Source organism: Gopherus flavomarginatus, chromosome 10 (genome assembly GCF_025201925.1).
Source record: "Gopherus flavomarginatus isolate rGopFla2 chromosome 10, rGopFla2.mat.asm, whole genome shotgun sequence".
Lineage (NCBI taxonomy): Eukaryota > Metazoa > Chordata > Testudines > Testudinidae > Gopherus > Gopherus flavomarginatus.
The window spans coordinates 44,513,723-44,535,000 of record NC_066626.1 but is presented as its reverse complement, the minus strand read 5'-3'; the positions used below and the strand labels follow the sequence as shown (position 1 = coordinate 44,535,000).

Genomic DNA, 21,278 nt, shown 5'->3' with positions numbered 1-21,278 from the left:
GTATTACTGGCACGCGAATCCTTATATTAGTGAGTAAATGAAGACTCGGCACATCACTTCTGAAAGGTTGCTGACCCCTGTGCTAGCTTGAGGAATGAGACTGAGTGCAGTGGAGAATAGGGCCCTGTGATATAATGCTGTAGTAAATGTAGTTTGTCATCTAATTTTAATTCCATCTTAAACTAGCCAACAGACATATAAACTTAATTAGACTGTGCTACAAAGGAGGCAGGGGAAGAGAGAAATTTTAAACAAGGGTCCATGCAGAAATGGCACAATACACATGTATAAATCCAGTTGAATTAATAAAAATACATTCTCTCAACAGGTGACTTTGTCATCATTCACCAGAAGGATGATAATGGATGGTGGTATGGGACCCTAAAGGAGAGAAAAGGTCACTTTCCCACTACGTATGTGGAAGAGTTCCCTACTTCCATAGATGAAACATCCTCAGAAGCATAAGAAAATAATTAAGATCACTGAGGTGCCTAAAGATCATATTTCTTTAAATTGTTCAGTTTGTTAAATAATCAAGGTCTTTTCCTTGCCAAAGTGATTCAGATCAGACATTAAATCTACCCATTGTTGCTTGAGTTTGTCTTGACTCTTTTGTTGAACCCAGTGTACTGACACCTTTCTCTCCACTGATGTAGAACGGGAGTGTGATGAATGTTTCTATTATTGTAAGCCTTTACTGAAAAACAAACTAGTGACTGCTACTTTACTCTTGGGCTAAGTTTCTGAGTGAGTAGAAACACCATCTCTCTATTAATGTGGTAGCCTGATTCTTTTGGAAGCTTTTAAGTGCAAGACTCAAATCCTTTGAAGGTAAATTTAGCATAGGCTCCTGGATTGCTTTAGCTTTATTTCCTTGAAGATGATGCGCTGGCTTTCTTTTGAGTTACAAGTTTAATGACTGGATTTACTGCTAGTCCACAGTTACCTGTGCAGAGACAGTGGACTGAAGAAATATTTGCTTCAAATTATATTGTTTAAAATGACTTACCAAAAATACATCTGGCTGATAAAGATGGACTAAAACGTTTCACCATTTTTCTTTATTTAGAAAATGGAATATTAAAACAGACCTAAATATTACTTTTCACTCCACTGTTATGTTAATACAAAAAGGAAAAGCAGGGAATGCACACAGGGACAGGAAGAGAGGTACGAAGCCAATTTCACATATAGTTGCAGATTACTTATAAGACAAAGCTGTAAAAGCTTTTCTGATGTTGGCAATAAATGCAGCAAAGTTGTTGGTTTCTCTCACTTTTAGCTGGAGTTCTGCTATACAATCCAGAGGAGGAGTGCTGCTTGTCACTAGAAGGAAACAATTAGAAAACAATTTGTATTTCCAAGGTAAGTGAAGCATGCTGTGATACTTTCTAGTCTCAAGTATTCTTCCCCCGAAAACAAGAATGAGTCAATTCTTTCACAATGTTTGACTTGATTTTTTTCATTTAATGGGTTGGGTAAACAGCTACATGCCACCTCTGAGATGCACTTTAGTTCATTATATTAAGGGTCTCTTACCCTTTCACTGCTTTTAGTGTCTTAGTAATCTAACCATTTTCTGTAGCTTTGCATATGCTCCATTTGTCTATTTTAAGCCTAAAAATCCATGGACTGATTTTCAGCCAAGGAGAAAATGGGAAGAGAGAAAGATTAAGAGACGCTGAGGATTAGAGTATAGTTTCTACCTGAAATAGTAAAAATAGAGGTCTCTCATCATTGCCATCTGCTTCATTAATTTTGGAGGAATAATAGGGTTTCTATTGTGAAAATTAGGTTTAAGAAATGCCAGTAGTAAGAGAGCAGTAAGTTGAAAAGCAGCTCCTAAAAGCTGTATTTCCTTAGTGCGTTTGGATTATGGTGGAAGGAAAGGATCGTTAATGCTGTCTGAATTTGAGCAGTACATGGAAACGTTCAGAGGGGCATGAGTGAGTTCCCTATATTTAATGTCTCTCCCATTTAATGCACAAATTTCGATTTGTTAGCAGTAGGAAAAAAGGTTGTGTTGTTGTTAATGGGCTCCCGAAGTACAGATTGGGAACTGCCTCTAAGTTTTGGCATCCCAAAAAAATTTGAAGGTGGAAAAAACTGAGATGGTCACTCACACTCCTTCATGCTTTACTCACTTCTCTTTTCTCAGCTTTCCCCCAGCCATTTTTTTCCTTAATATCTCAAGGGCCAATACTTTAAACACGCAAAGGTGGGAGAGGGAAACAGTTGTGTATTTATTTCATAATTAAAAGAATGTTAGAGTTACAAATTCAAGCATTCAAAAGTTAGAAAATGCCAGAATTAAGGTTGTTTGTGCAATCTTAATTGAGCCCTCTTGTGCATCAGCATGGTGATTTAATAACATGAGCACATCCTACTTTTTCTTCTGAAATCCTATTTGTTTAAAGTGATGTGATGTTTTCGGATGGGTACCCTAGGCCAAATTCATTGATGCCAGGGAGTTTGCATAGAAGTTAGAAGGCCAAGTTCTGTCCTCTATCTTCTAATACAACAGTTCTAATGCTTAGAAAACTGGCCGGTCTAAGGTTTTGGAGAAGGTTTTATAGGCACTGTCAGATGGGTTTTGGGCACCTTGAACTATTACTTACAGTAGGAACCGGCGGGGGCAAGGGCTGATAGAGCTTAAAGTGTGGTCTGTTTCAGAAAGGCACCGCAGTGTCTGGGAGGAGACTGCCAAAGGATGGCTGCAATTACAGTGCTTGTTGGGACACACCTTCATCTGTAGCAGTCTAAAGACTGAACGGTTCGGTATGGAACTTGCAACCCCTCTGTGTATGTGCACGTGCATCTCCCGCATGAGACTGGTTCAAAAACCACTTTAAATAAAATACACATTTAATCTCTACACATACCTTCATAGTCTCCCTGTTCGTTTATAGAGAGAGTAAACGTGAATGGCTTGTCAGGATCTTTGTGGTCAATACATCGAAATATAAACTGTAACTGTTCATCTAAAGCAAAAGCAGAAATAGAATTCAACAAAACCACTAACTTCGCATAGGATACTAAATGGCATCCACATCCAATTAAATTTCAGTTAGTAAAAGATATTCCTGAGCTGACAAGTGTAATAAACCTAGACTTCTTTTTTTGTAAAAAGAGAAACCCAACTTTTGGACTTAAACTATTTGAGTATCCCTTTAAACCACTTGACTGTTGAGTATAGGTCCAATGAGTGCCCAAAATAAAATTAATGTTGGATCTTTTATTACATTTATATAGTCCAAAATATGTATTTTGGACCAAACTTTAAAGATTTTAATCATTATAAATTGAGATTAGTTTATCTGAAACATTTATAACTATGTGTCTTATTTCACCTCTATCCAGTCAGAATCGTTCCTATGCCAGTAGCAGACATTTTTATTGCTTTGTAGCTATACAGAACAGCCAGAAGAAAGGATTTCTATTGCTTTGCAGCAAACAAATCAGCAACACACTGTTCAGACTGACTATAAGTGCCAGTGAAGATAAGTCACACTCATAACCATGTAAATACTACAGTAAGTTTTTTCCTATGTGCAAGCACAATTTAAGAAAAAAAATCTACCCCATTTGTCTAGTGTGTGAGGGTGATTGTGTTTTGCCAACTTGTCAGGGGTATGACTAAGGCAGGGATTGGCAACCTTTCAGAAGTGGCGTGACGAGTCTTCATTTATTCACTCTAATTTAAGGTTTCGAGTGCCGGTAATACATTTTTAGAAGGTCTCGTTCTATAAGTCTATAATATATAACTAAACTATTGTTGTATGTAAAGTAAATAAGGTTTTTAAAATGTTTAAGAAGCTTCATTTAAAATTAAATTAAAATGCAGAGTCCCCCAGACCGGTGGCCAGGACCCTGGCAATGTGAGTGTCACTGAAAATCAGCTCGAGTGCCGCCTTCGGCACGCATGCCATAGGTTGCCTACCCCTGGACCAGGGGAAGTAATTGAACATGTGTGTGCTTGGAAACGTACCATAAATTCTGCGTATTTCTAGCCCAAGCCGCTCTTCAAACAGTTCTTTAGATTTATTCAATCTTTCCAGCCTCTCTTTGGTGGCCTTGTTTTTAGCAGATATAACTAAAAAGTGTCAAAGCAAGCGAAAAGCATTTTTAAACAAATTTTAGAACACTGGAAAGTCCTGCAGAATAAGTCTGTTAAAAGCAAGTGTATTTTCTTTTTTGAATCTCTCTGGTCATGACAACTACCCCATTTCTATTCATGTAAATCTGAGTAGCACTAATTAATTACACACTCTAGTGTGGGGCTATTTAGTTAATATTATGAATGCTATTTTAAGAATCAAATATCTGCTTTAAAGTATACTTTGTCATTCAAAGTATTGTTCATGTAGTTGCCAGTTATGAAAACATAGCTTGTTAGAATGATGAGTTACAGGATTTTAGTTTTTTTTAATTCAGTGCTCCACTGATAAGTGACCATTTATATACAACTATTCAAACTAAGGACCACCTTATCTCTACATCGTAAGCCACTGCTGTCTGTATTGTACACACATTACAGTATCGACATGCTAATTACAAAAAGATTTGCAAAGCCACCAGTATACTCTTTAGAAGACTTCATATTCTAAAAGTCTTGGAGTGTTTTCATGTTCATTCAATTTTACAACTTACTTTCCTTTTTTCTGGTCAACTCTTCCTTGAGCTCTTGGATGCGATTAATAAAGTCTCTCTTTTGTTCTTCTTCATGCTTTATTTTGGCATTAATTTCAGTTAAGTTCTCTTGCTTTTCTTCAGTGCGTATGTTCTGCTGGAGGATCTCTGCGAGGAAGAGAAAAAACTAGAATATTTACAGTTAGCCTTAGTTAAATAAGTCCCTGATTCTGCACACTCTTTTGTACATGTACATAGCTTTATGCACAAATGGTTCCCTCACAATCTAAGATTACTCATGTGAGTAAAGTTACGCTTAGGTGCTACAAAAACACATGTGTATAAGTTATTTCACGGAGACAGAGAAGTCAGCACTCTTGTTTGTATGAGGCAGCCCTTCAACTGCAGGCATCAAGTACAAACAGAAATTATTCTGAACGGTTTACGTGCTTAGAAGGAAAGCACAGAATAACTTCTAAATGAAGGCCCTCTGGCATCTCCTGGCTATTCAAAAGTGCAACGTGGCTTGTTTTCGGTGACAGAACTGCACAGTTCCTGTCGCTTTAGGAGGGTGCAATGATCCCATCATTACACATTTTGTGTCAAGAGATCTATCTGTAACAGTAGACTACCTATAGCTAGTTACATTGTGATTTTTTTATCCCTAACTTTTAACAGTGACTTGCAAAGCTAAAATGAGTGAGTTAATCCTAGATTTACAAGATGACTTTGCCCATTAATCAGGATGTGGGAGGCAGTTAGTCCAGAAATAAATTATTAGCCGTGCAGAACTGTGCTCTGCTGCACATGTAAACTTTGACAGATAAGTAATTTTTTGTTTTCTTATCACAGTAAACTGACTTTGTACCACAATTGGTATGTTTTCTTGAGCTTTGCAAGGCTCTTCTTTATTCATTTCTTATTAAGTGGCAACAACTTACTCAGTGCTATACAAGTCAGATCGTTTAACTAGATTTTGGGATTTCTGGGTTTGAAGAACATCCCCTATTCTGTTAATGAAATCATTTTGACCAGAAATCCTGGTCTAATATCTTCATTTTAGCTTTGCAGTTCACTTTGAACTGAACAACTTTAAGATGAAGTGTTTTGTTCTGACAGAACACATTAGTTAATTTTAGAAGTAATAAATATGAGCCGAGACCATACCATTTCTGTATTCCTGAATTTTGTCAATCATTAGATCCCCTTCTTTTAACTTCTTGGACCACTTCTCTGTAACAAAGAGATTTATTTTAATCAACTGAAGACAGAGTTAAAAATAAATTAGCTATGTAAACTCATGAATATTGTACCTGAGAGTGCTTTTATGGACTCCTTGCATGATTCTCTTAGTCCCAAAGTCTGGTTGGCGTGTTCACTTCCACAAATGCTTTTGAATTTCGTCCAAAATTCTTTGATCTCTTTTTCAAAAAGGATCAGTTCATCTTCTGTTTTTATCTGGGACATAGTGCTGCAGCAAACATAAAAGCACAACACAATCACACAAGACAATCTGAGCTGTTGTAGATTAATAAAGAGATTTATTCTCCCCAATACTGATTGCTATTGAAGCTTTAGGTGCTGTTCTTCTTGTATGTTTTTGAAAGCTCTATTGGTGACTTTTAAGCAACAGTTAGGTTACAGCATTCAATAGAGCTTACTTGTATTGGCCATATTATAAGTGATGTGCTGTTTAGATCAGTTTACTCTATTCAGCACGATTATGAATATAAATAGCTCTAAAACTGTCGAACTAAAAACCAAGGATGCAACATCATGTTTACTTCCTGTTTTGATGTGCTATCATGCACATATAGAGCAGAATAGAAAATATATGGAGGTGTGACATCATATTACCGTGCATGTAGTTTTTCCCCCAAAACTCCAAATACTGTAGTCCACTCAAGTAAAGAGGGGAAACTGCACCTGCTAACTCATTTTGAACTGAACTAAACGTATTTTAGATGGGGGGTGGAGTTGTCTGTGGAAAAAAGCAAAACATTTTCCCCTTCCAGAATGAGAATCAGTTATTAAATACTATCCGGTAGGAAGATTTAACTATGGTATAAACATAAAGAATGTTTTGAAATGGCTGCTACATATTGGACTGGTAACAATCATGGGAGTAGGGAGAATTCCTACAAGTTTTTATCTGGGTAGCGTACTGTAATCCTAAAATAAACATTTGAGACAAGTTTTCAAATGGCTTAAAGTTGCTGTTACTTTATAGTCACCTTCTCCCCAGGCCCGTCCCGGAGTGAGTCCTTTTTATGGACTGAGTAATTTTCCTTTTAAAAAAGAGCTATTTACATTTGAAGCATCTATTAAACACCACAGTGTACAAAAAATATTGCACTGACATAATTATGCATTATTGTAAATATTAATACATGCATTATACTAATAATGCTGTACACATAATTAAACATATTTTGTTTAGCCTGAAAGAACAAAGGGGATGGGTGTGGAGAGAGCAAGACTGTTCAGTCTGAGAGCAGTTCTACTCTGAGAATTACTATAAAAGATTGGTGGCTACTTCTTCAGCAGACATTTCTTGTATGTATTTAATTTTCATTCTGCTTACTTTACTAATGCCTTCATCCTGCAGAGTTCGGTATTTAACACTGTGCACTGTGTGTTGTCCCAGTGACATCACTGAAAGTCAACACAGTGCACAAGTCTTTGCTGAATTAACATTTTATTCCTGCCTGATCTGCACTGAAAAAACATAACTTAGGCCTTGGCTACACTCACACTTTACAGCGCTGCAACTGGGGTGTGAAAAAACACCCCCCTGAGCGCTGCAAGATACAGCGCTGTAAAGCGTCAGTGTAATCAGGGCAGCAGCTCTGGGAGCACGGCTCCCAGCGCTGCACGCTACACCCGTAAGGGATATGGTTTACATGCAGCACTGGGAGAGCTCTCTCCCAGCGCTGCCGCTCTGACTACACTCACACTTCAAAGCGCTGCCGCGGCAGCTCTTTGAAATTCCAAATGTAGCCATACCCTTACTCTCCTGGAGCTGTATCACATTATTAACAGAAGGGTGACCTAATCAGGTTCCAGAATCTCTATTGTTGGCAATGTACAAGCCAGAGAGAGCCCAGCTTGACTTTCAGATTCCAGGCTGACTTTGCAGGTTAATGTGAAACCCCATAATACCACCTTTAATTTGTCTGCCTAAAAACACGTTTCCTGGCGGATGCTTTGCACCATAAGGGTGCTCTGCTACTATTCCCTCATTTGCATTCTCGTAACTGCCAATTTTCTTGATTTTATGTGCAGCCTTTGATAATGAACTGCCAGGTCCAGCTTTAACATGCTGTAGGTCCAACTGCAGCAGTCATACATGCCAGTGCCACACAGCTGGCAGCTACATTGGCCCAGATCCTCAAAAGCATTTAGGTGCCTGACTTCCACTAACCTCAACGGGAGTTAGGTGCCTAGATGCCGCTGAGGAGTTGGGCCTTTAAGCCTGGTTAGACAGCAAGGGGCGTGAGCACCGGGGGCAAGGGCGGGAGGCTTCCTAGCAGATTCTGCTTCCCCTGCCCCTGAGCTGTGCAAGACGCCGGACTGTGGAACAGCTCCACGACGTGCCCGTGTTTGCTGCCCCGCGGCCGAGCTCCGTTCCGGGCGGGTCACACTTCCGAGCCCAGGCCGCTAATTCAGTGAAAGCGCCACTAAGCCGCCGCTTACTGTCCCTCTGCTCCCGTCCCGGGCGCTGCGCCCCCTTCTCCTCAGCCCGCGGGCGGGGCCCGGCGAGGCCGCCCAGCGATCACCCCGCGCAGCTCCCCAACACTCACCACCAGCGTTTGAACCGTAACCGTCCTGCCGCCGCCGCCACGGCCGCTCTCTGATTGGCCCCTCCTGCACCCAGCAACAGCGCACGCAACGACTGGTCCATTCCTGGCGCCGCCGGCACAGAAGCTCCCTCGCTATTGGCGGAGCGGCGTGGAGCATGATGGGAGTTGTGGTCCGTTGTCAAACGGTAAGCGGGAGAGTGACGGAGATTGGGGAGGGGTCGCGTACCTAGTCTGGCCCGCCGAGCTGCAGAGACTGGAGGCGGCTGAGGCGCTGCTGGCTGGGATGCGGGGTTCGGTCTCTGGGGCAGCCGCAGCCCGAGGGTGGGGTCGTGACCAGCCCGTGTTTCTACCGCCGCTGCAGCTCAGTTCGTGCCCAGCCCCGGGGGGGCGCTGGCTGCCCCCCTTGGTGTGCTGCTAGCCGGGAAATAGCCCAAGCCAGCCCCGGGCCCAAGGAAGAGAGGCCGCCCGCGGCGGGCGCTAAATGGCGCCGTGTGCCGTGTTCAGGCTGCGTGCGGCCAGCGGATTTGAAATGCTCGCTGCGAACGGACGGCGCCTGCAAACCCGCTCTGCGCGGCCCCGTCAAAAGGCCACTAAGCGGCGAGTGAGGCTTCTCACCGGTTCATCAGCGCAAATCCAGGGGAGGGGAGTGTGGGCCGCCGCTTGGGGCGTAAGTACCGGCCACAGACAGCAAACCTTTTGCAGCCACTGTTGTGTGGTTACAGTGACGTGGCTGTCCCAAAAGAATAGACAGGGCAGAAGATATTTAGCAGTAGCTGGCGCATGCAGCCCTGCACCACCCCTGAATTTCTGTAACAGGTGGCCTTTATCAGCCTAGAGGGAGCACTCTGTAATTGGTTCTCCTTCAGTGCACTTGAATGAATGTTTTTCCTTTCATGTAACTGGCACTGAGTTTAGGAGAAAATTGCATTTTTTCCTCTTCTTCCATTTGTATGCAACAGGGTAAGCAAAGACAAAAAAAAGATCAGTTACAAAAATAGTTCTCTGCAATAGCATAGTTCTTTGGTGGGTTGTTTAGTTACTAGTTCTAAAATTTGTAGCACAGACTGCTTATTTTTCTTTTCCCTGCATTGTCCAGCAACTTGCCAATGTAACATCTCCAGTTTTTCAGGATCTGTATGCAGTGAATAGGTTACTTGCAGGCCTTGTTTACATACCAATAAACGTATATTCTGCTGGTCCATCATCGTCCCAGAGGAGGAGCTGGATCTACATGCACAACTCAGAAGAGAAAAAAGTCTTTTAAAACAGGACTTAAAACAAGATGTTTACTGCATACTCAGTTGAATCTTTTGGACATTTAATTAAACAGTGTACCTGTACCACACAATAACAGCAAATGATTATTTATTTCATCACAGCAATTAATATAGAATGAATACTATTTTCCTGGAACAGGGATGGAGAAGGTTCTCTGAGGTTATGTCTACACTACGGTATTATTCCAATTTTACATAAACCGGTTTTGTAAAACAGATTGTATAAGGTCGAGTGCACGCGGCCACACTAAGCACATTAATTCGGTGGTGTGCGTCCATGTACCAAGGCTAGCGTCAATTTCTGGAGCGTTGCACTGTGGGTAGCTATCCCGTAGCTATCCCATAGTTTCCACAGTCTCCCCCGCCCATTGGAATTCTAAGTTGAGATCCCAATGCATGATGATGCAAAAACAGTGTCGTGGGTGATTCTGGGTAAATGTCATCACTCAATCCTTCCTCTGTGAAAGCAGTGGCAGACAATCATTTTGCGCCCTTTTTCCCTGGATTGCCCTGGCAGACACCATAGCATGGCAACCATGGAGCCTGTTTTGCCTTTTGTCACTGTCACCGTATGTATACTGGATGCAGCTGACAGACACGGTACTGCAGTGCTACACAGCAGCATTCATTTGCCTTTGCAAGGTAGCGGAGATGGTTACCATCCCCATTGCACCGTCTGCCGTTGTAAGTTGGCAATGAGATGACAGTTATCAATCATTTTGTGCCGTTTGCAATTGGAAAGTGGCGATGATAGTTATCAATCATTTTGTACTGTCTTCTGCTGTCATGTGTGCTCCTGGCTGGCCTCGCTGAGGTCGTCTGGGGGCGCATGGACAAAAATTGGAATGACTCCCCAGGTCATTCCCTTCTTTATGTTTTGTCTAAAAATAGAGTCAGTCCTGCCTAAAATATGGGGCAAATCTACTAGAGAGCCACAGAGCACAGCCGCTCCAGGTCAGAGCCCCAGAGATCCCACAGAAATGATGAGCTGCATGCCATTCTAGGGGGTGCCCCTGCAACAACCCCACCCATTGCTTCCCTCCTCCCACACCCCTCCTGGGCTACCATGGCAGTGTCCCCTCATTTGTGTGATGAGGTAATAAAGAATGCAGGAATAAGAAACACTGACTTTTTAGCGAGATAAAATGAAGGGGAGGCATCCTCCAGCTGCTATGATAGTCCAGGCAGGACATTAAAGGGCAGGGGGGAAAGAAGCGCAGCCTCCTGCTGCTATGATAGTCCAGGGAGTACAGAATCTTTTCTTTAGGCACAAAACACAAAAGGGGAAGGGCAGTCATGGTGCGCAGGCTCCAGCTGCTATGATGAGGACGGTTACCCAGCATTTTGTACCGTCTGCCAGGAATGACAGGGAGTCATTCCCATTTTTACCCAGGTGCCCCCGGCTGACCTCACCAAGGCCAGCCAGGAGCACTCATGGGCCGATGACAGTTTTCCACCATTTTGTACCATCTGCCATCAGGAAAGGAAGGGGAGGGGATGCTGCTGTTCAGCGCCGCAGCACCGCGTCTACCAGCAGCATGCAGTAGACATACGGTGACATTGAAAAATGGCAAGAAACGATTTTTTTTCCCTTTTCTTTCACATGGGGAGGACAGAGGGTAAATTGACGAGATATACCCTGAACCACCCTGGACAATGTTTTTGACCCTTCAGGCATTGGGAGCTCAGCCAAGAATGCAAATGCTTTTTGGGGACTGTGGGATAGCTGGAGTCCTCAGTCCTCCCTCCTTTCCTCCATGAGCGTCTATTTGATTCATTGGCTTTCCATTACACCTGTCACGCAGCACTGTGCTGAGGCCCTGCTGTGGCCTCTGTCTATCATAGCCTGAAGATTTATTCAAATGCTTTGTCATTTCATCTTCTGTAACGGAGCTCTGATAGAACAGATTTGTCTCCTCATACAGCGATCAGATCCAGTATCTCCCGTACAGTCCATGCTGGAGCTCTTTTTGGATTTGGGACTGCATCACCACCCGTGCTGATCAGAGCTCCACGCTGGGCAAACAAGAAATGAAATTCAAACGTTTGCGGGGCTTTTCCTGTCTACCTGGCCAGTGCATCCGAGTTCAGATTGCTTTCCAGAGTGGTCACAATGGTGCACTGTGGGATACCGCCCAGAGGCCAATACCGTCAATTTGCGGCCACACTAACCCTAATTCGACATGGCAATACCGATTTCAGCGCTACTCCTCTCGTCAGGGAGGAGTACAGAAACCGGTTTAAAGAGCCCTTTATATCGATATAAAGGGCCTCATTATGTGGACAGGTGCAGGGTTAAATCGATTTAACGCTGCTAAATTCGGTTTAAACGCATAGTGTAGACCAGGCCTTACTTTCTAACATTGTGCCTTGTGTTCTACTGTACTTTGGGCAGGAGGTTAACAAGTTTGATTCTTATCTTACTATTATTTGAAGTGAGGATCACTCATGCAAACATACTTTGTAAATCTTAAATGAATTTTATTTTAAAATACTTTAGATATGTACTGCCAAATGTCATATTTTACATTAAGCAATCATTTCTGTATGTTTTTCATTTAATTTCACTTAAAGTAGCAGAACTGATTAAGTGACCTGTAAATGTCTGAGAAGTTGTTTATATCTGAAATAAAATTTTACATGATTAAACTAATTGCATGGCCAGTCTCAGCTGAAAAAACATGGTGTCAGTCTAATGGCTGTGTAGGTTCTGATACAGACTCCATAACTGTGGTGTCTAACTATCTGCCCAATGATTTTTGAACATTATAACCAGAAATAACTCTCCTTTTAAGATTTTTTTTTCAAATTGCTTTAAGGTTTGTGTGCAGGTAAAGCTGTGTGTATAATGCAATCCTGGGAGGTATAAACAAGGGAACCTTGAGAAGGAGGTAAGAGGTTATTTTACTTCCTATTTGATATTAGTGCAACTGCTGCTGGAAAACTTTGTCCATTTCTGGTGTCCACAATTCAGAAAGGATGTTGATAAATTGGAGAGGGTTCGGAGAAAAGCTATGAGAATGATTAAAGGATTAGAAACCGCGCCTTAGAACAGTTGAGCTCGAGTCTATCTATTTAACATAAAAAAGAGAAGGTTAAGGAGTGACTTGATTACAGTCTATAAGTAGCTACCTGGGGAACATATTTAATAATTGGCTCTTCAGTCTAGCAGAGAAAGGTATAGCAATACCAGAGCTGGACAATGAAACTAGAAAATTCAGACTGGAACTAAGGTGTACATTTTTAACTGTGAGAGTAATTAAACATTGGAACAATTTACCATCTATACAATCCCATCACTAGTAATTTTTAAATCCAGATTGGATGGTTTGGGTTTTTTAAAAGATATGCCCTAGGAATTATTTTGGAGAAAGTTCTGTGGCTTGTGTTGTACAGCAGGTTGTCACGGAGTCACCAGGCGATGCTCTGGAACTGCTCCCCACCAAGCCAGTCAGGACTTTGGGGAGCCTCCTTTCCCTTGGAGCAGACTTGTTCAGGGCAAGAAGCTTAGACGTCTTCACCTCCTGGGTCTGTCCTTGGAGCATTCAGCATCCTCTGCCCCTCCGTGCGCTTCCCACAGCGAGCCCACCCCAGCGGGGTCCTGGGAAAGCCACAGGGTCCTGCACCCCCCACTTCGCAGTCAGATGTGACTCTCAGCCAGCCAGTAAAACAGAGGTTTATTCGATGACAGGAACAGGGTCTAAAACAGAGCTTGTAGATACAGCGAACCGGACCCCTCGGCCGGTTCCATTCTGTGGGGCAGTGAGCCAGACCCCCACGTCTGCCCTCAGCCAGCTCTAGCCTAACAACCCCTTCCAGCCCCTCCTCTCTGCTCAGCTCCTTTCCCAGGCCGGGAGGTCACCTGACCTCTTTGTTTCCAACACCTTCAGCTGGCACCTTTGCAGAGGAGGGGCCCAGGCCATCAGTTGCTAGGAGACAGAGTGTCAGGCATTTAGGTGCACCGGCCCTTGCTCTGCCAGATACTTAAGAACTGCCATGGGGACACTGAGGCACCAACACAGGATTCAGAGAAAACATTAAGAACATTCCTAGTTCGTCACACAGGTCAGACTAGATGATCACCTCCTGTCTTTGGAATCTATAAGCAAAGAAACTGTTTACTTATTGTATTATTTCAGTGGCTCTCAGAACCTACACCTGCTTGTGCAGGCAGTAAGAAAAACAATTTATTTTCTTGTAAACTGAGCACATTTGTTATTGTTCCTCAAGAATTTCCATAATGCCATTTGTACATGAGAATTTTCCATATGTATAATTTTAAATAAGGTCCAGGTAGAGGATAACTATTGTGAGTAAGATGCAAAACATTTTTTCTCATGTTTCAGTAACTTCTATTGATAATTCATTCTGAAATAGTAATGAAAGTGGTATTGTATGTCCACGTGTATAGGATACCTCTAGTGGAAGTACTGGAGGTACTATCCAAACCCACAGCCTTGTTATTCTGGGCATTACTGTGACCTCAGGAACCATTTCCATAGTGCTGATCTGCATCCATGTTAGTGATGGACATTTTAAATCAGCTTTCCTCTTCATTTTTTTCTCTTGGGAGTTAAGATAAACAATAGACCAAGAAGACCACTCACCTCATTGCTCTTGCAATGTGTGTCCGTTGATTAGAAAAAAGAATGAATTACAGTAATAGTCAATACAATGTGCAGGTTCTACATGAAGGATAATTCAGACAGCTCTCAGTGAAAATCTTAACGTAGTATATCTACCCAGTGGATGTATTCCTTCATTCTCCGGTTGTTTTCCTGAAAATCAAAGTAACAGGAACTACACATAAAATATTGTTCATTTAATACTAAATTCTTAATTGTGATTAGAGCAAGGAGTTTATTTGTCTTGGGAGAATGCACTCTAACACTTTGTCCCCCATAGCTGGGCTGCAGAAGGTGGGGTACTAGTGAAGCACCCACACAGTTGAGGGCCTCCATGAACCTTCTGCATCATGCAAAGGTCCATATACTAGTGCTGAATGTATTAGTATGCAGGAATGGGCATGGTAGAGGCCACCGGACTGACACTGGAATCCACTGACCCAAAAGTCCTATACAGGCAGGCGCCTAGCAACTGCTACTTCAACCCCTAGAAGAGCTAGTTAACCTAACAAGCACCTAAAAGTCATTCTCTGAATCCATCAGTTTCTTGACAAATGCTATTTTGGTTGCTTATAGAAACTTCAGCACAGGCTTAGACACCTAATATGTGCCATGTCTTAAATGCATATGTTACATTATCAATTCGCAGCTGCTAAAACTCTTCTTTACAAGAAAAAATATAGCCATTTAGGCCCCATCCCTCAAACACATATGTGGATGCTTAACTTTATTACAGTGAGTACTTCCATGGATTTCAGTAGAAATACTCAACAGCAATAAAGTTCAGCACCTGTGTAAGTGTTCGCTGGATCAGAGCCTCTCAGGTTAATAAGCCCTTCTGTTTTTTCTGGGTAGTACTGTCTGCTGAATTTTCATGATTTTTAGGTATAGCTCAGGGGTTCTCAAACTGTGTGGTCGGGACCCCTCAGGGGTCACAAGATTATTACATGGGAGGTTGTGAGCTGTCAGCTTCTGCCCCAAACCCCACTTTACCTCCAGCATTTATAATATGTAATATGTAAATATGTAAAGAAGTGTTTGTAATTTAAAAGGAGGGTAGCAAGCCTCTGTGTGCAATGTGAATGGGGTCACCAGTACAAAAATGTGAGCACCACTGGTATAGTTTTTGATAAGGAAGTAATGAATACTGTAATAATACTATTCCTCCAGAAGGATGCCAAAGTGCTTATCCTGTGAATTGCTTCTGATTCATAAAATAAGTTGCATGTATATTTAAAATCTGTATACAGTATATACAGTTACCCAGATTTCTTTTTTTGCACAGTTCACATTGCTCTTGCTCAACCTTCTCTGACCAACCCAAGAGCTATATCAATAATCATAGATTATTAGGGTTGGAAGGGACCTCAAGAGATCATCTAGTCCAACCCCCTGCTCAAAGCAGGACCAATCCCCAAATCCTTAAATGGCCCCCTCAAGAACTGAACTCACAACCCTGAGCCAATGCTTAATGGTTTAGCAGGCCAATGCTCAAACCACTGAGATCCCCCCTGAAGGAAAGTGTGTCTCTACCTGACCGGGGACTTGAACCTTGGACCCTTCCATTAAAATATCAGAGGAAACTTTAGCTAAAAGGATGGGTGGATCCAATAAGGCATGTTTGGTAGAGTAAAAAGAAAGAAAGGAAAAGGGCTTCCTGGAAGATTCTCCCCTCCTCTCCCTAAAAAGGGGCTTATCTTTTCTTATGTTCCATTTTGAAGGTATTATTTACAGCCTAAGAAGGCAGCTGTCAGCTCTAATTCATATGTAGAAACTGTACATTTACTAAATTAGTGTGGCAAGGCACCTGTTTCCCCTCAGTGGGTCAGCATTTCCTCTTCTGGCAGTCCATGGGTTGAAAGGAAGGAAAGGGGACTGGAGTAAATCAGTCCTACTCCAGAGTTTCTATTCCTCACTTATCAGAGAGGTAGCCGTGTTAGTCTGGATCTGTAAAAGCAGCAAAGAGTCCTGTGGCACCTTATAGACTAATAGACGTTTTGGAGCATGAGCTTTCGTGGGTGAATACCCACTTCATCGGATGCATCCGACGAAGTGGGTATTCACCCACGAAAGCTCATGCTCCAAAACGTCTGTTAGTCTATAAGGTGCCACAGGATTCTTTGCTGCTTTATTCCTCACTTGGGTTTTATTTTTCATTATTTTACAAGGTGGGCCTCAGGTGAGGCCCAGGGAGCATTCATTGGCCAAACCAAAGACACAAATTCATAACAGAAAAAGGGAACACTCTGGAGTGTTGCTTTGTTCTTACCTCTGGGTGCCAGTTCTTCCCCAACAGGCAGTTAGCTCTGTTGCTTCCCCTATAGGGAGGCAAGTGGCCTTCTGCCCAGGAGAAAACTTTTCTCTTTGTTGTCACTTGCCTTGTTGCAGCTTGTTTCTTGCCTGTCTCCAGCCCAGAGGGATTTTTAGAGGTCACAGGCATCCCTTAATTGGACTCAGTATCCCTTACTGGCCTGAGAAGCCTCTTTAGCTCATAGGGAAAAGGACGTTTACCATTCTATTGCTGATATACCTGCCTTCCAGCACTCTTGCAGCAGTCTGGTCTGACTTTGTCACACTAAGTAATCTTTGTAGCTGGACCAATGCCAGTGACAATTATGACATGTAAAATTAATGTTAGGGCTGCATTTACTAAAACAAGATGTACCAGAAAGTCAGTACATAGATTTCTGTTAATAATGTTACAGAAATCATTGGTTTGATGGGTGCTCTTTCTCTTTGCAAACATCTGCTTAGCAACGTCGAGCTCAGTTACTACCTAATGTTTGCTTTGATAGATGCGTGTAAAGAAATCATGAACATTTTATTTTCTTAGCTACAGTTGAACTTTGATTGTGTTTTTAAGTTATTGTCAGGGTGCATAGAACTTAGGGTGAGCTGCATTTTTGTTTGTCTTTATAAATCAAAAGTTAATGACAGAAATAAAAAAAAAGTTTTTGAACTTGGTTTACTTTCTGCTGAGTATGAAAACATTTAATTATGTTCAAAAACAAAACAAACCCATTTCCAAAATTTTAACCTACGAATTCCAAACATACTGTTTTCACATGTGTATTGTGGTCCCTTTTCAACTCAAGCAGCTAGTCAAAATTCAGGGCCTTGGGATTGTTCCAGATGGACGTAGAAATTGATGGAGCCTGGTATTTTCTTTGATGCAGTCTTTTTTATTTACAAGGAACTTACAAAGTCCTTTGTCTATGAACATAGAGGAAACCAAGAACAAAAGGAGCAGTGTCTTAGTTTACAGCCCCCAAGTCTCTTCAGCCAATACAGATCCCTCTCTTGAACTTTTTCCAGGGTCATACTACACTTACAAGTTCCTACCTGCCTTTCTCTCTCTCTCTCTGTTCTTGTCTGTCTCAGTTTGTGTGTGATCCTTTCTTTATCCCCCTCTCCCTCCCCAAAACAATACTCAGCTAAAAGCTCATTGTTAGGTTCACACACACCTTTTGTTTTAGCTAGAAACTTATGCTTCCAGTTATGTTTATTGAAGGGTGAGTTCACACCTGTCAATCTCAGTGGGGTTTCACTCGATCTATAACAAGGTTTCACCCAGTTTAAAACACTCAGTTTAGAAATTAAGACACAGTTCAAACATTTTCAAACATATTCTTGGTTGTTTATTTCCTTTAGCAATTGCATTTACTGAAAAGATTGTACAGTATGCTGTCCTTTATGTATACTATTAAATGACATCAAAGACCATATGTATTTCAGATTAGGAAACTTTTAAAATGTTCCCCCAACAGGGAGAAAGAAGAGGAGGAAAATCTTGGAACCCTCCAACAAATGAGGAAAATTTCGTCCAGAAAGTGACAGTGAGTTTTTCAAAGCACATTATTAAAGAATCATAACTTCTCCAAGACTCTCCTCAGCTTGTCGCTAAAGCTAAGAAAGCTGGTGTAGTTTAATTTATTATTGTGAAATCCTTTTGTATATAGACTATTTAAATGAACTAACATTATTTCCTAACTAGAAAGAAATACCTGTCTTTATTCTGAGCAACTGTAGAAAGCCCACATTCCACAAAGTCATCAAGATACATCAGCAGTCCTGGAATACTAGCCCAAATGGAGAGAGTGTTTTACTGAAAGCAGCCAGGACAAATTTGGTTTAAGCAAGAGTAGTTCATATATGCAAGGGTCATGACTGCATAGGTGAAAAGGTCCTGAAGAGAGTTTGTCTTTTCTGGTACAAAAGTGTATCACCCTGCAAGCCTTTGTGGGGCTCCTATAGAAGGAGAATGCGCTTCACATTGATGATGCTGGAAAATAAACCTCACCTTTGCATGATCTCACTCTTGAAAATACTAAAGAGAGCCCTGAAGAGTTGCATCTGTGAATGGAGTTCAGCCTGGGCAAATGGAGTTGCATTGTCCCAAGGCAGTGGAAAAGAATGGCCTGTTTTGACCCATTGTTTACCATATGAATGCTACAAGTGTATAGGGGTTAATAAAGTGGTCCCACAGGGCTCTATCTGGCAGCAGTCATTCTTCTAATAGTTTCAAGAATGGCAGATCTGGTGTCCAAGAAACAAATTGTGGTATGGCTAGAATAAGATGGGCTCTATTGCTTGTTTGTAGCTGCAGAAAAGTGGCTCCTGAGGTCATTTTGTACCTTGACAGGTGCCAGAATGCTGTAAACCTACTTGCTGTAAAATAGTTTTGTTAATGGGGCAACAGTTACTGAATAATAACTTCTTAGAGCTCTTTTAACTAAGTACTAGAATCAAGATGGCTGCTAAAGCACCACCTACTGTCACATGACATTTGCACTGCGATTTAAAGCTAACTAATATTTCTAAACCAGCAGTGCATATAAAAGTAGGAGAATGGGTTATTATATTTTTTCTTCATACTAAACCCAAATGTCCTTTGGAGAATTGGAGTTTACTGTTGGTGAGCCTGTTTACCTTATGAGGGAGAATTACTCTAACCTTTGGAGAGAATAATGATTACCCTAATTATGCTATAAAATTACTTGGGAGAGAGATTTTCAACCAACGAGGACATGAATCAGGATTAGTATCTCATTTACATGACCAGTCCACCTGTCAGGCTGTTTCAGAGCTACAAGCAGTTGGGCTCAGCATGAAACAAAAAACCCCAAATAACAAAGGCTCCTTTGGGACAGCTAATTTGCTGAGTCTGAAATTTCCATGTCTTGTGCATCCAAGAAGCTGTTAAATATTTATTGCTGAATTATCCTGAAGTTTTATTTTTAAGAGGATTTTGTTAGAGAAAATGTATGTTGATATCATGTGGTACAAATTGAAATGGACCATTCAGCAGCACTAATATAGGAGGAGAAATTGTAGGAGCAAATGGACGTTGTAAATCATGTAACACTAATTCTACTCAGAAACAGCAAAGAGAAGTCAGAATCATGATTTGGTAATTTATTGCTTTCTACATGGCTCAATGAAGCTAGGAGCAGTAAACAGGCTCAGATCTGAATCTGCTAAAAAGCGTCTAAAAATAGACTCTTAATAGCTAAAGTAAATGAGAGATGGCAGTGGGTAAAAGAGGTCTTTATGTCCATTTAAATCATACCTTCTTATTTGTTAGATCTACTTATAATTTTCCACTTTATTTCATTGAATGCACATCATAAGAATATTTTGACTTTTAAAGCTCTCTTCAGCAAAAACTTGGAAGGTAAGTAGTTTTGACCAAAGCCTCCATTGCTTTTTTCAGCTTGGCTTGAAAAGTCCAGTGCAGTAGGGCACCATTTGGGAAGAGTACAGTGCCTTGTGTGCAGCTGCTTTTGTTTCCAGAGTTTAATTCTGTAGTTTCTGTAATGTTGATCATCTGATTATCATGGGGAGACACTGACTATAGGTGGGTAATAGGGATTTCAAGCAATTTAGGGATTTTCAATGTGATTCATAGATGTCAGGGAGCATAACCCTGTTTCAAATAAAAGGGTCTGTACTGTATTTGAGTCTGTACTGTATTCTGGTGATAAAGTCATGAGTTGTTCCCATCTGTTGACCTGATCAGATTTTAATTCACAAGTGTAAAGTGTTATGGTCTCTGTTAACAGCTTGAGAGAGAATATTGGTTCTGATTACAAAGTCACAGCACAAGTTGGTATAATATATTTTTTCTACAGGAAATCTCAGTGCAGCTGTAATGCTTGTGTTTGTGACTCTAGTATGAGATGCCTTGGCAGAGCTTCGTGGAGAAAGCTTGCTAAGTCCCGGTTGTGCCTCTGTCCCATTTTTATAGTCACTAAAATATACTAAAGTTGTGTACCATTTTCTCTCTGCAAATATATGTAAGTATTACACACACAAAATCTTTGTGCAGTTTTCATAATGTTCTTTTAACAATCAAACATTAAAATTTAGCAAATACCAGAATTAAGGTTGCTTGTGCAACCTTAATTCAGCCCCTTCGTGCTTATTCATTATGATGCAGGCTTTAATTACATGGTCACAGGCTATTGTTTCCAAAGAGTGCCTGACTCATACAGCACATAGGAGGGACAGTGCTCGCTTAATGAGCATCTATTAAATATTTTGTTTTCTCCTCATTGCTCAGTGTGTGGCCCCAGGCCTTTTTACTGCACAGTCTTCTAACCAGCTCAGAACACAAAATTATTAATTCATTAATCATAGAATATCAGGGTTGGAAAGGATCTCAGGAGGTCATCTAGTCCAACCCCCTGCTCAAAGCAGGACCAATCCCCAGATAGATTTTTGCCCCAATCCCTAAATGGCCCTCTCAAGCATTGAATTCACAACCCTGGGTTTAGCAGGCCAATGCTCAAACTTCCTTTTCTATGGCACTCATCACTGTAGTAGCTGAGTGCTTCGCAAACAAACAATTTCTCTTCACAATGTTTCTGTGAGCTCAAGTGTATTATCATCTCCATTTTACAGATGGGGAACTGAGGCACAGACAGATTAAGGTCAAAAGTATC

At 41.5% G+C, this 21,278-nt stretch overlaps 2 protein-coding genes across 7 annotated transcripts in view; one reads left to right on the top strand and one right to left on the bottom strand.

Annotated features, from left to right (window-relative positions):
- Nucleotides 1-1,046: 1,046 nt before the first annotated feature.
- On the bottom strand, nucleotides 1,047-8,604 carry SPC25 (SPC25 component of NDC80 kinetochore complex). 3 transcript variants are annotated; one of them, XM_050916300.1, is made up of 7 exons: nucleotides 8,433-8,604; nucleotides 5,943-6,100; nucleotides 5,797-5,862; nucleotides 4,651-4,797; nucleotides 3,989-4,093; nucleotides 2,883-2,981; nucleotides 1,047-1,326 (listed from the first exon to the last, which is right to left on the bottom strand). In XM_050916300.1, the coding sequence occupies exons 1-7, from the start codon at nucleotides 8,531-8,533 to the stop codon at nucleotides 1,202-1,204; spliced, it is 801 nt and encodes a 266-aa protein (XP_050772257.1). In that variant the 5' UTR covers nucleotides 8,534-8,604; the 3' UTR covers nucleotides 1,047-1,201. The 3 variants fall into 3 exon arrangements, with proteins under 3 accessions (XP_050772257.1, XP_050772258.1, XP_050772259.1); XM_050916301.1 differs by lacking the exon at nucleotides 8,433-8,604 and adding an exon at nucleotides 8,326-8,426; XM_050916302.1 differs by lacking the exon at nucleotides 3,989-4,093.
- Nucleotides 8,550-21,278, top strand: part of G6PC2 (glucose-6-phosphatase catalytic subunit 2) — a 29,574-nt gene continuing 16,845 nt past the window's right edge. The window contains exons 1-2 of one of the 4 annotated variants that reach the window (XM_050916290.1): nucleotides 8,550-8,617; nucleotides 12,529-12,600. Coding sequence is in view for 1 of the 4 variants with exons in the window: in XM_050916288.1 (XP_050772245.1) it covers nucleotides 8,716-8,753 (38 nt within the window). In the remaining 3 variants the exon portion in view is untranslated. Of the gene's footprint in view, nucleotides 8,618-8,663; nucleotides 8,754-12,528; nucleotides 12,601-21,278 lie in introns of those variants that run through there. The other 3 variants (XM_050916289.1, XM_050916291.1, XM_050916288.1) reach the window with 3 other exon arrangements.

What these genes read in the sequence shown, in the direction of transcription:
- SPC25 (XM_050916300.1), bottom strand. Translation starts at nt 8,533, where the DNA reads ATGGACCAGTCGTTGCGTGCGCTGTTGCTGGGTGCAGGAGGGGCCAAT. An exon ending in TTACGGTTCAAACGCTGGTG is followed by an intron (nt 6,101 to 8,432) that starts GTGAGTGTTGGG and finishes TGTTTGCTGCAG; the next exon opens with CACTATGTCCCAGATAAAAA. An exon ending in AGAAATACGCAGAATTTATG is followed by an intron (nt 2,982 to 3,988) that starts GTACGTTTCCAA and finishes CTTTTGCTTTAG; the next exon opens with ATGAACAGTTACAGTTTATA.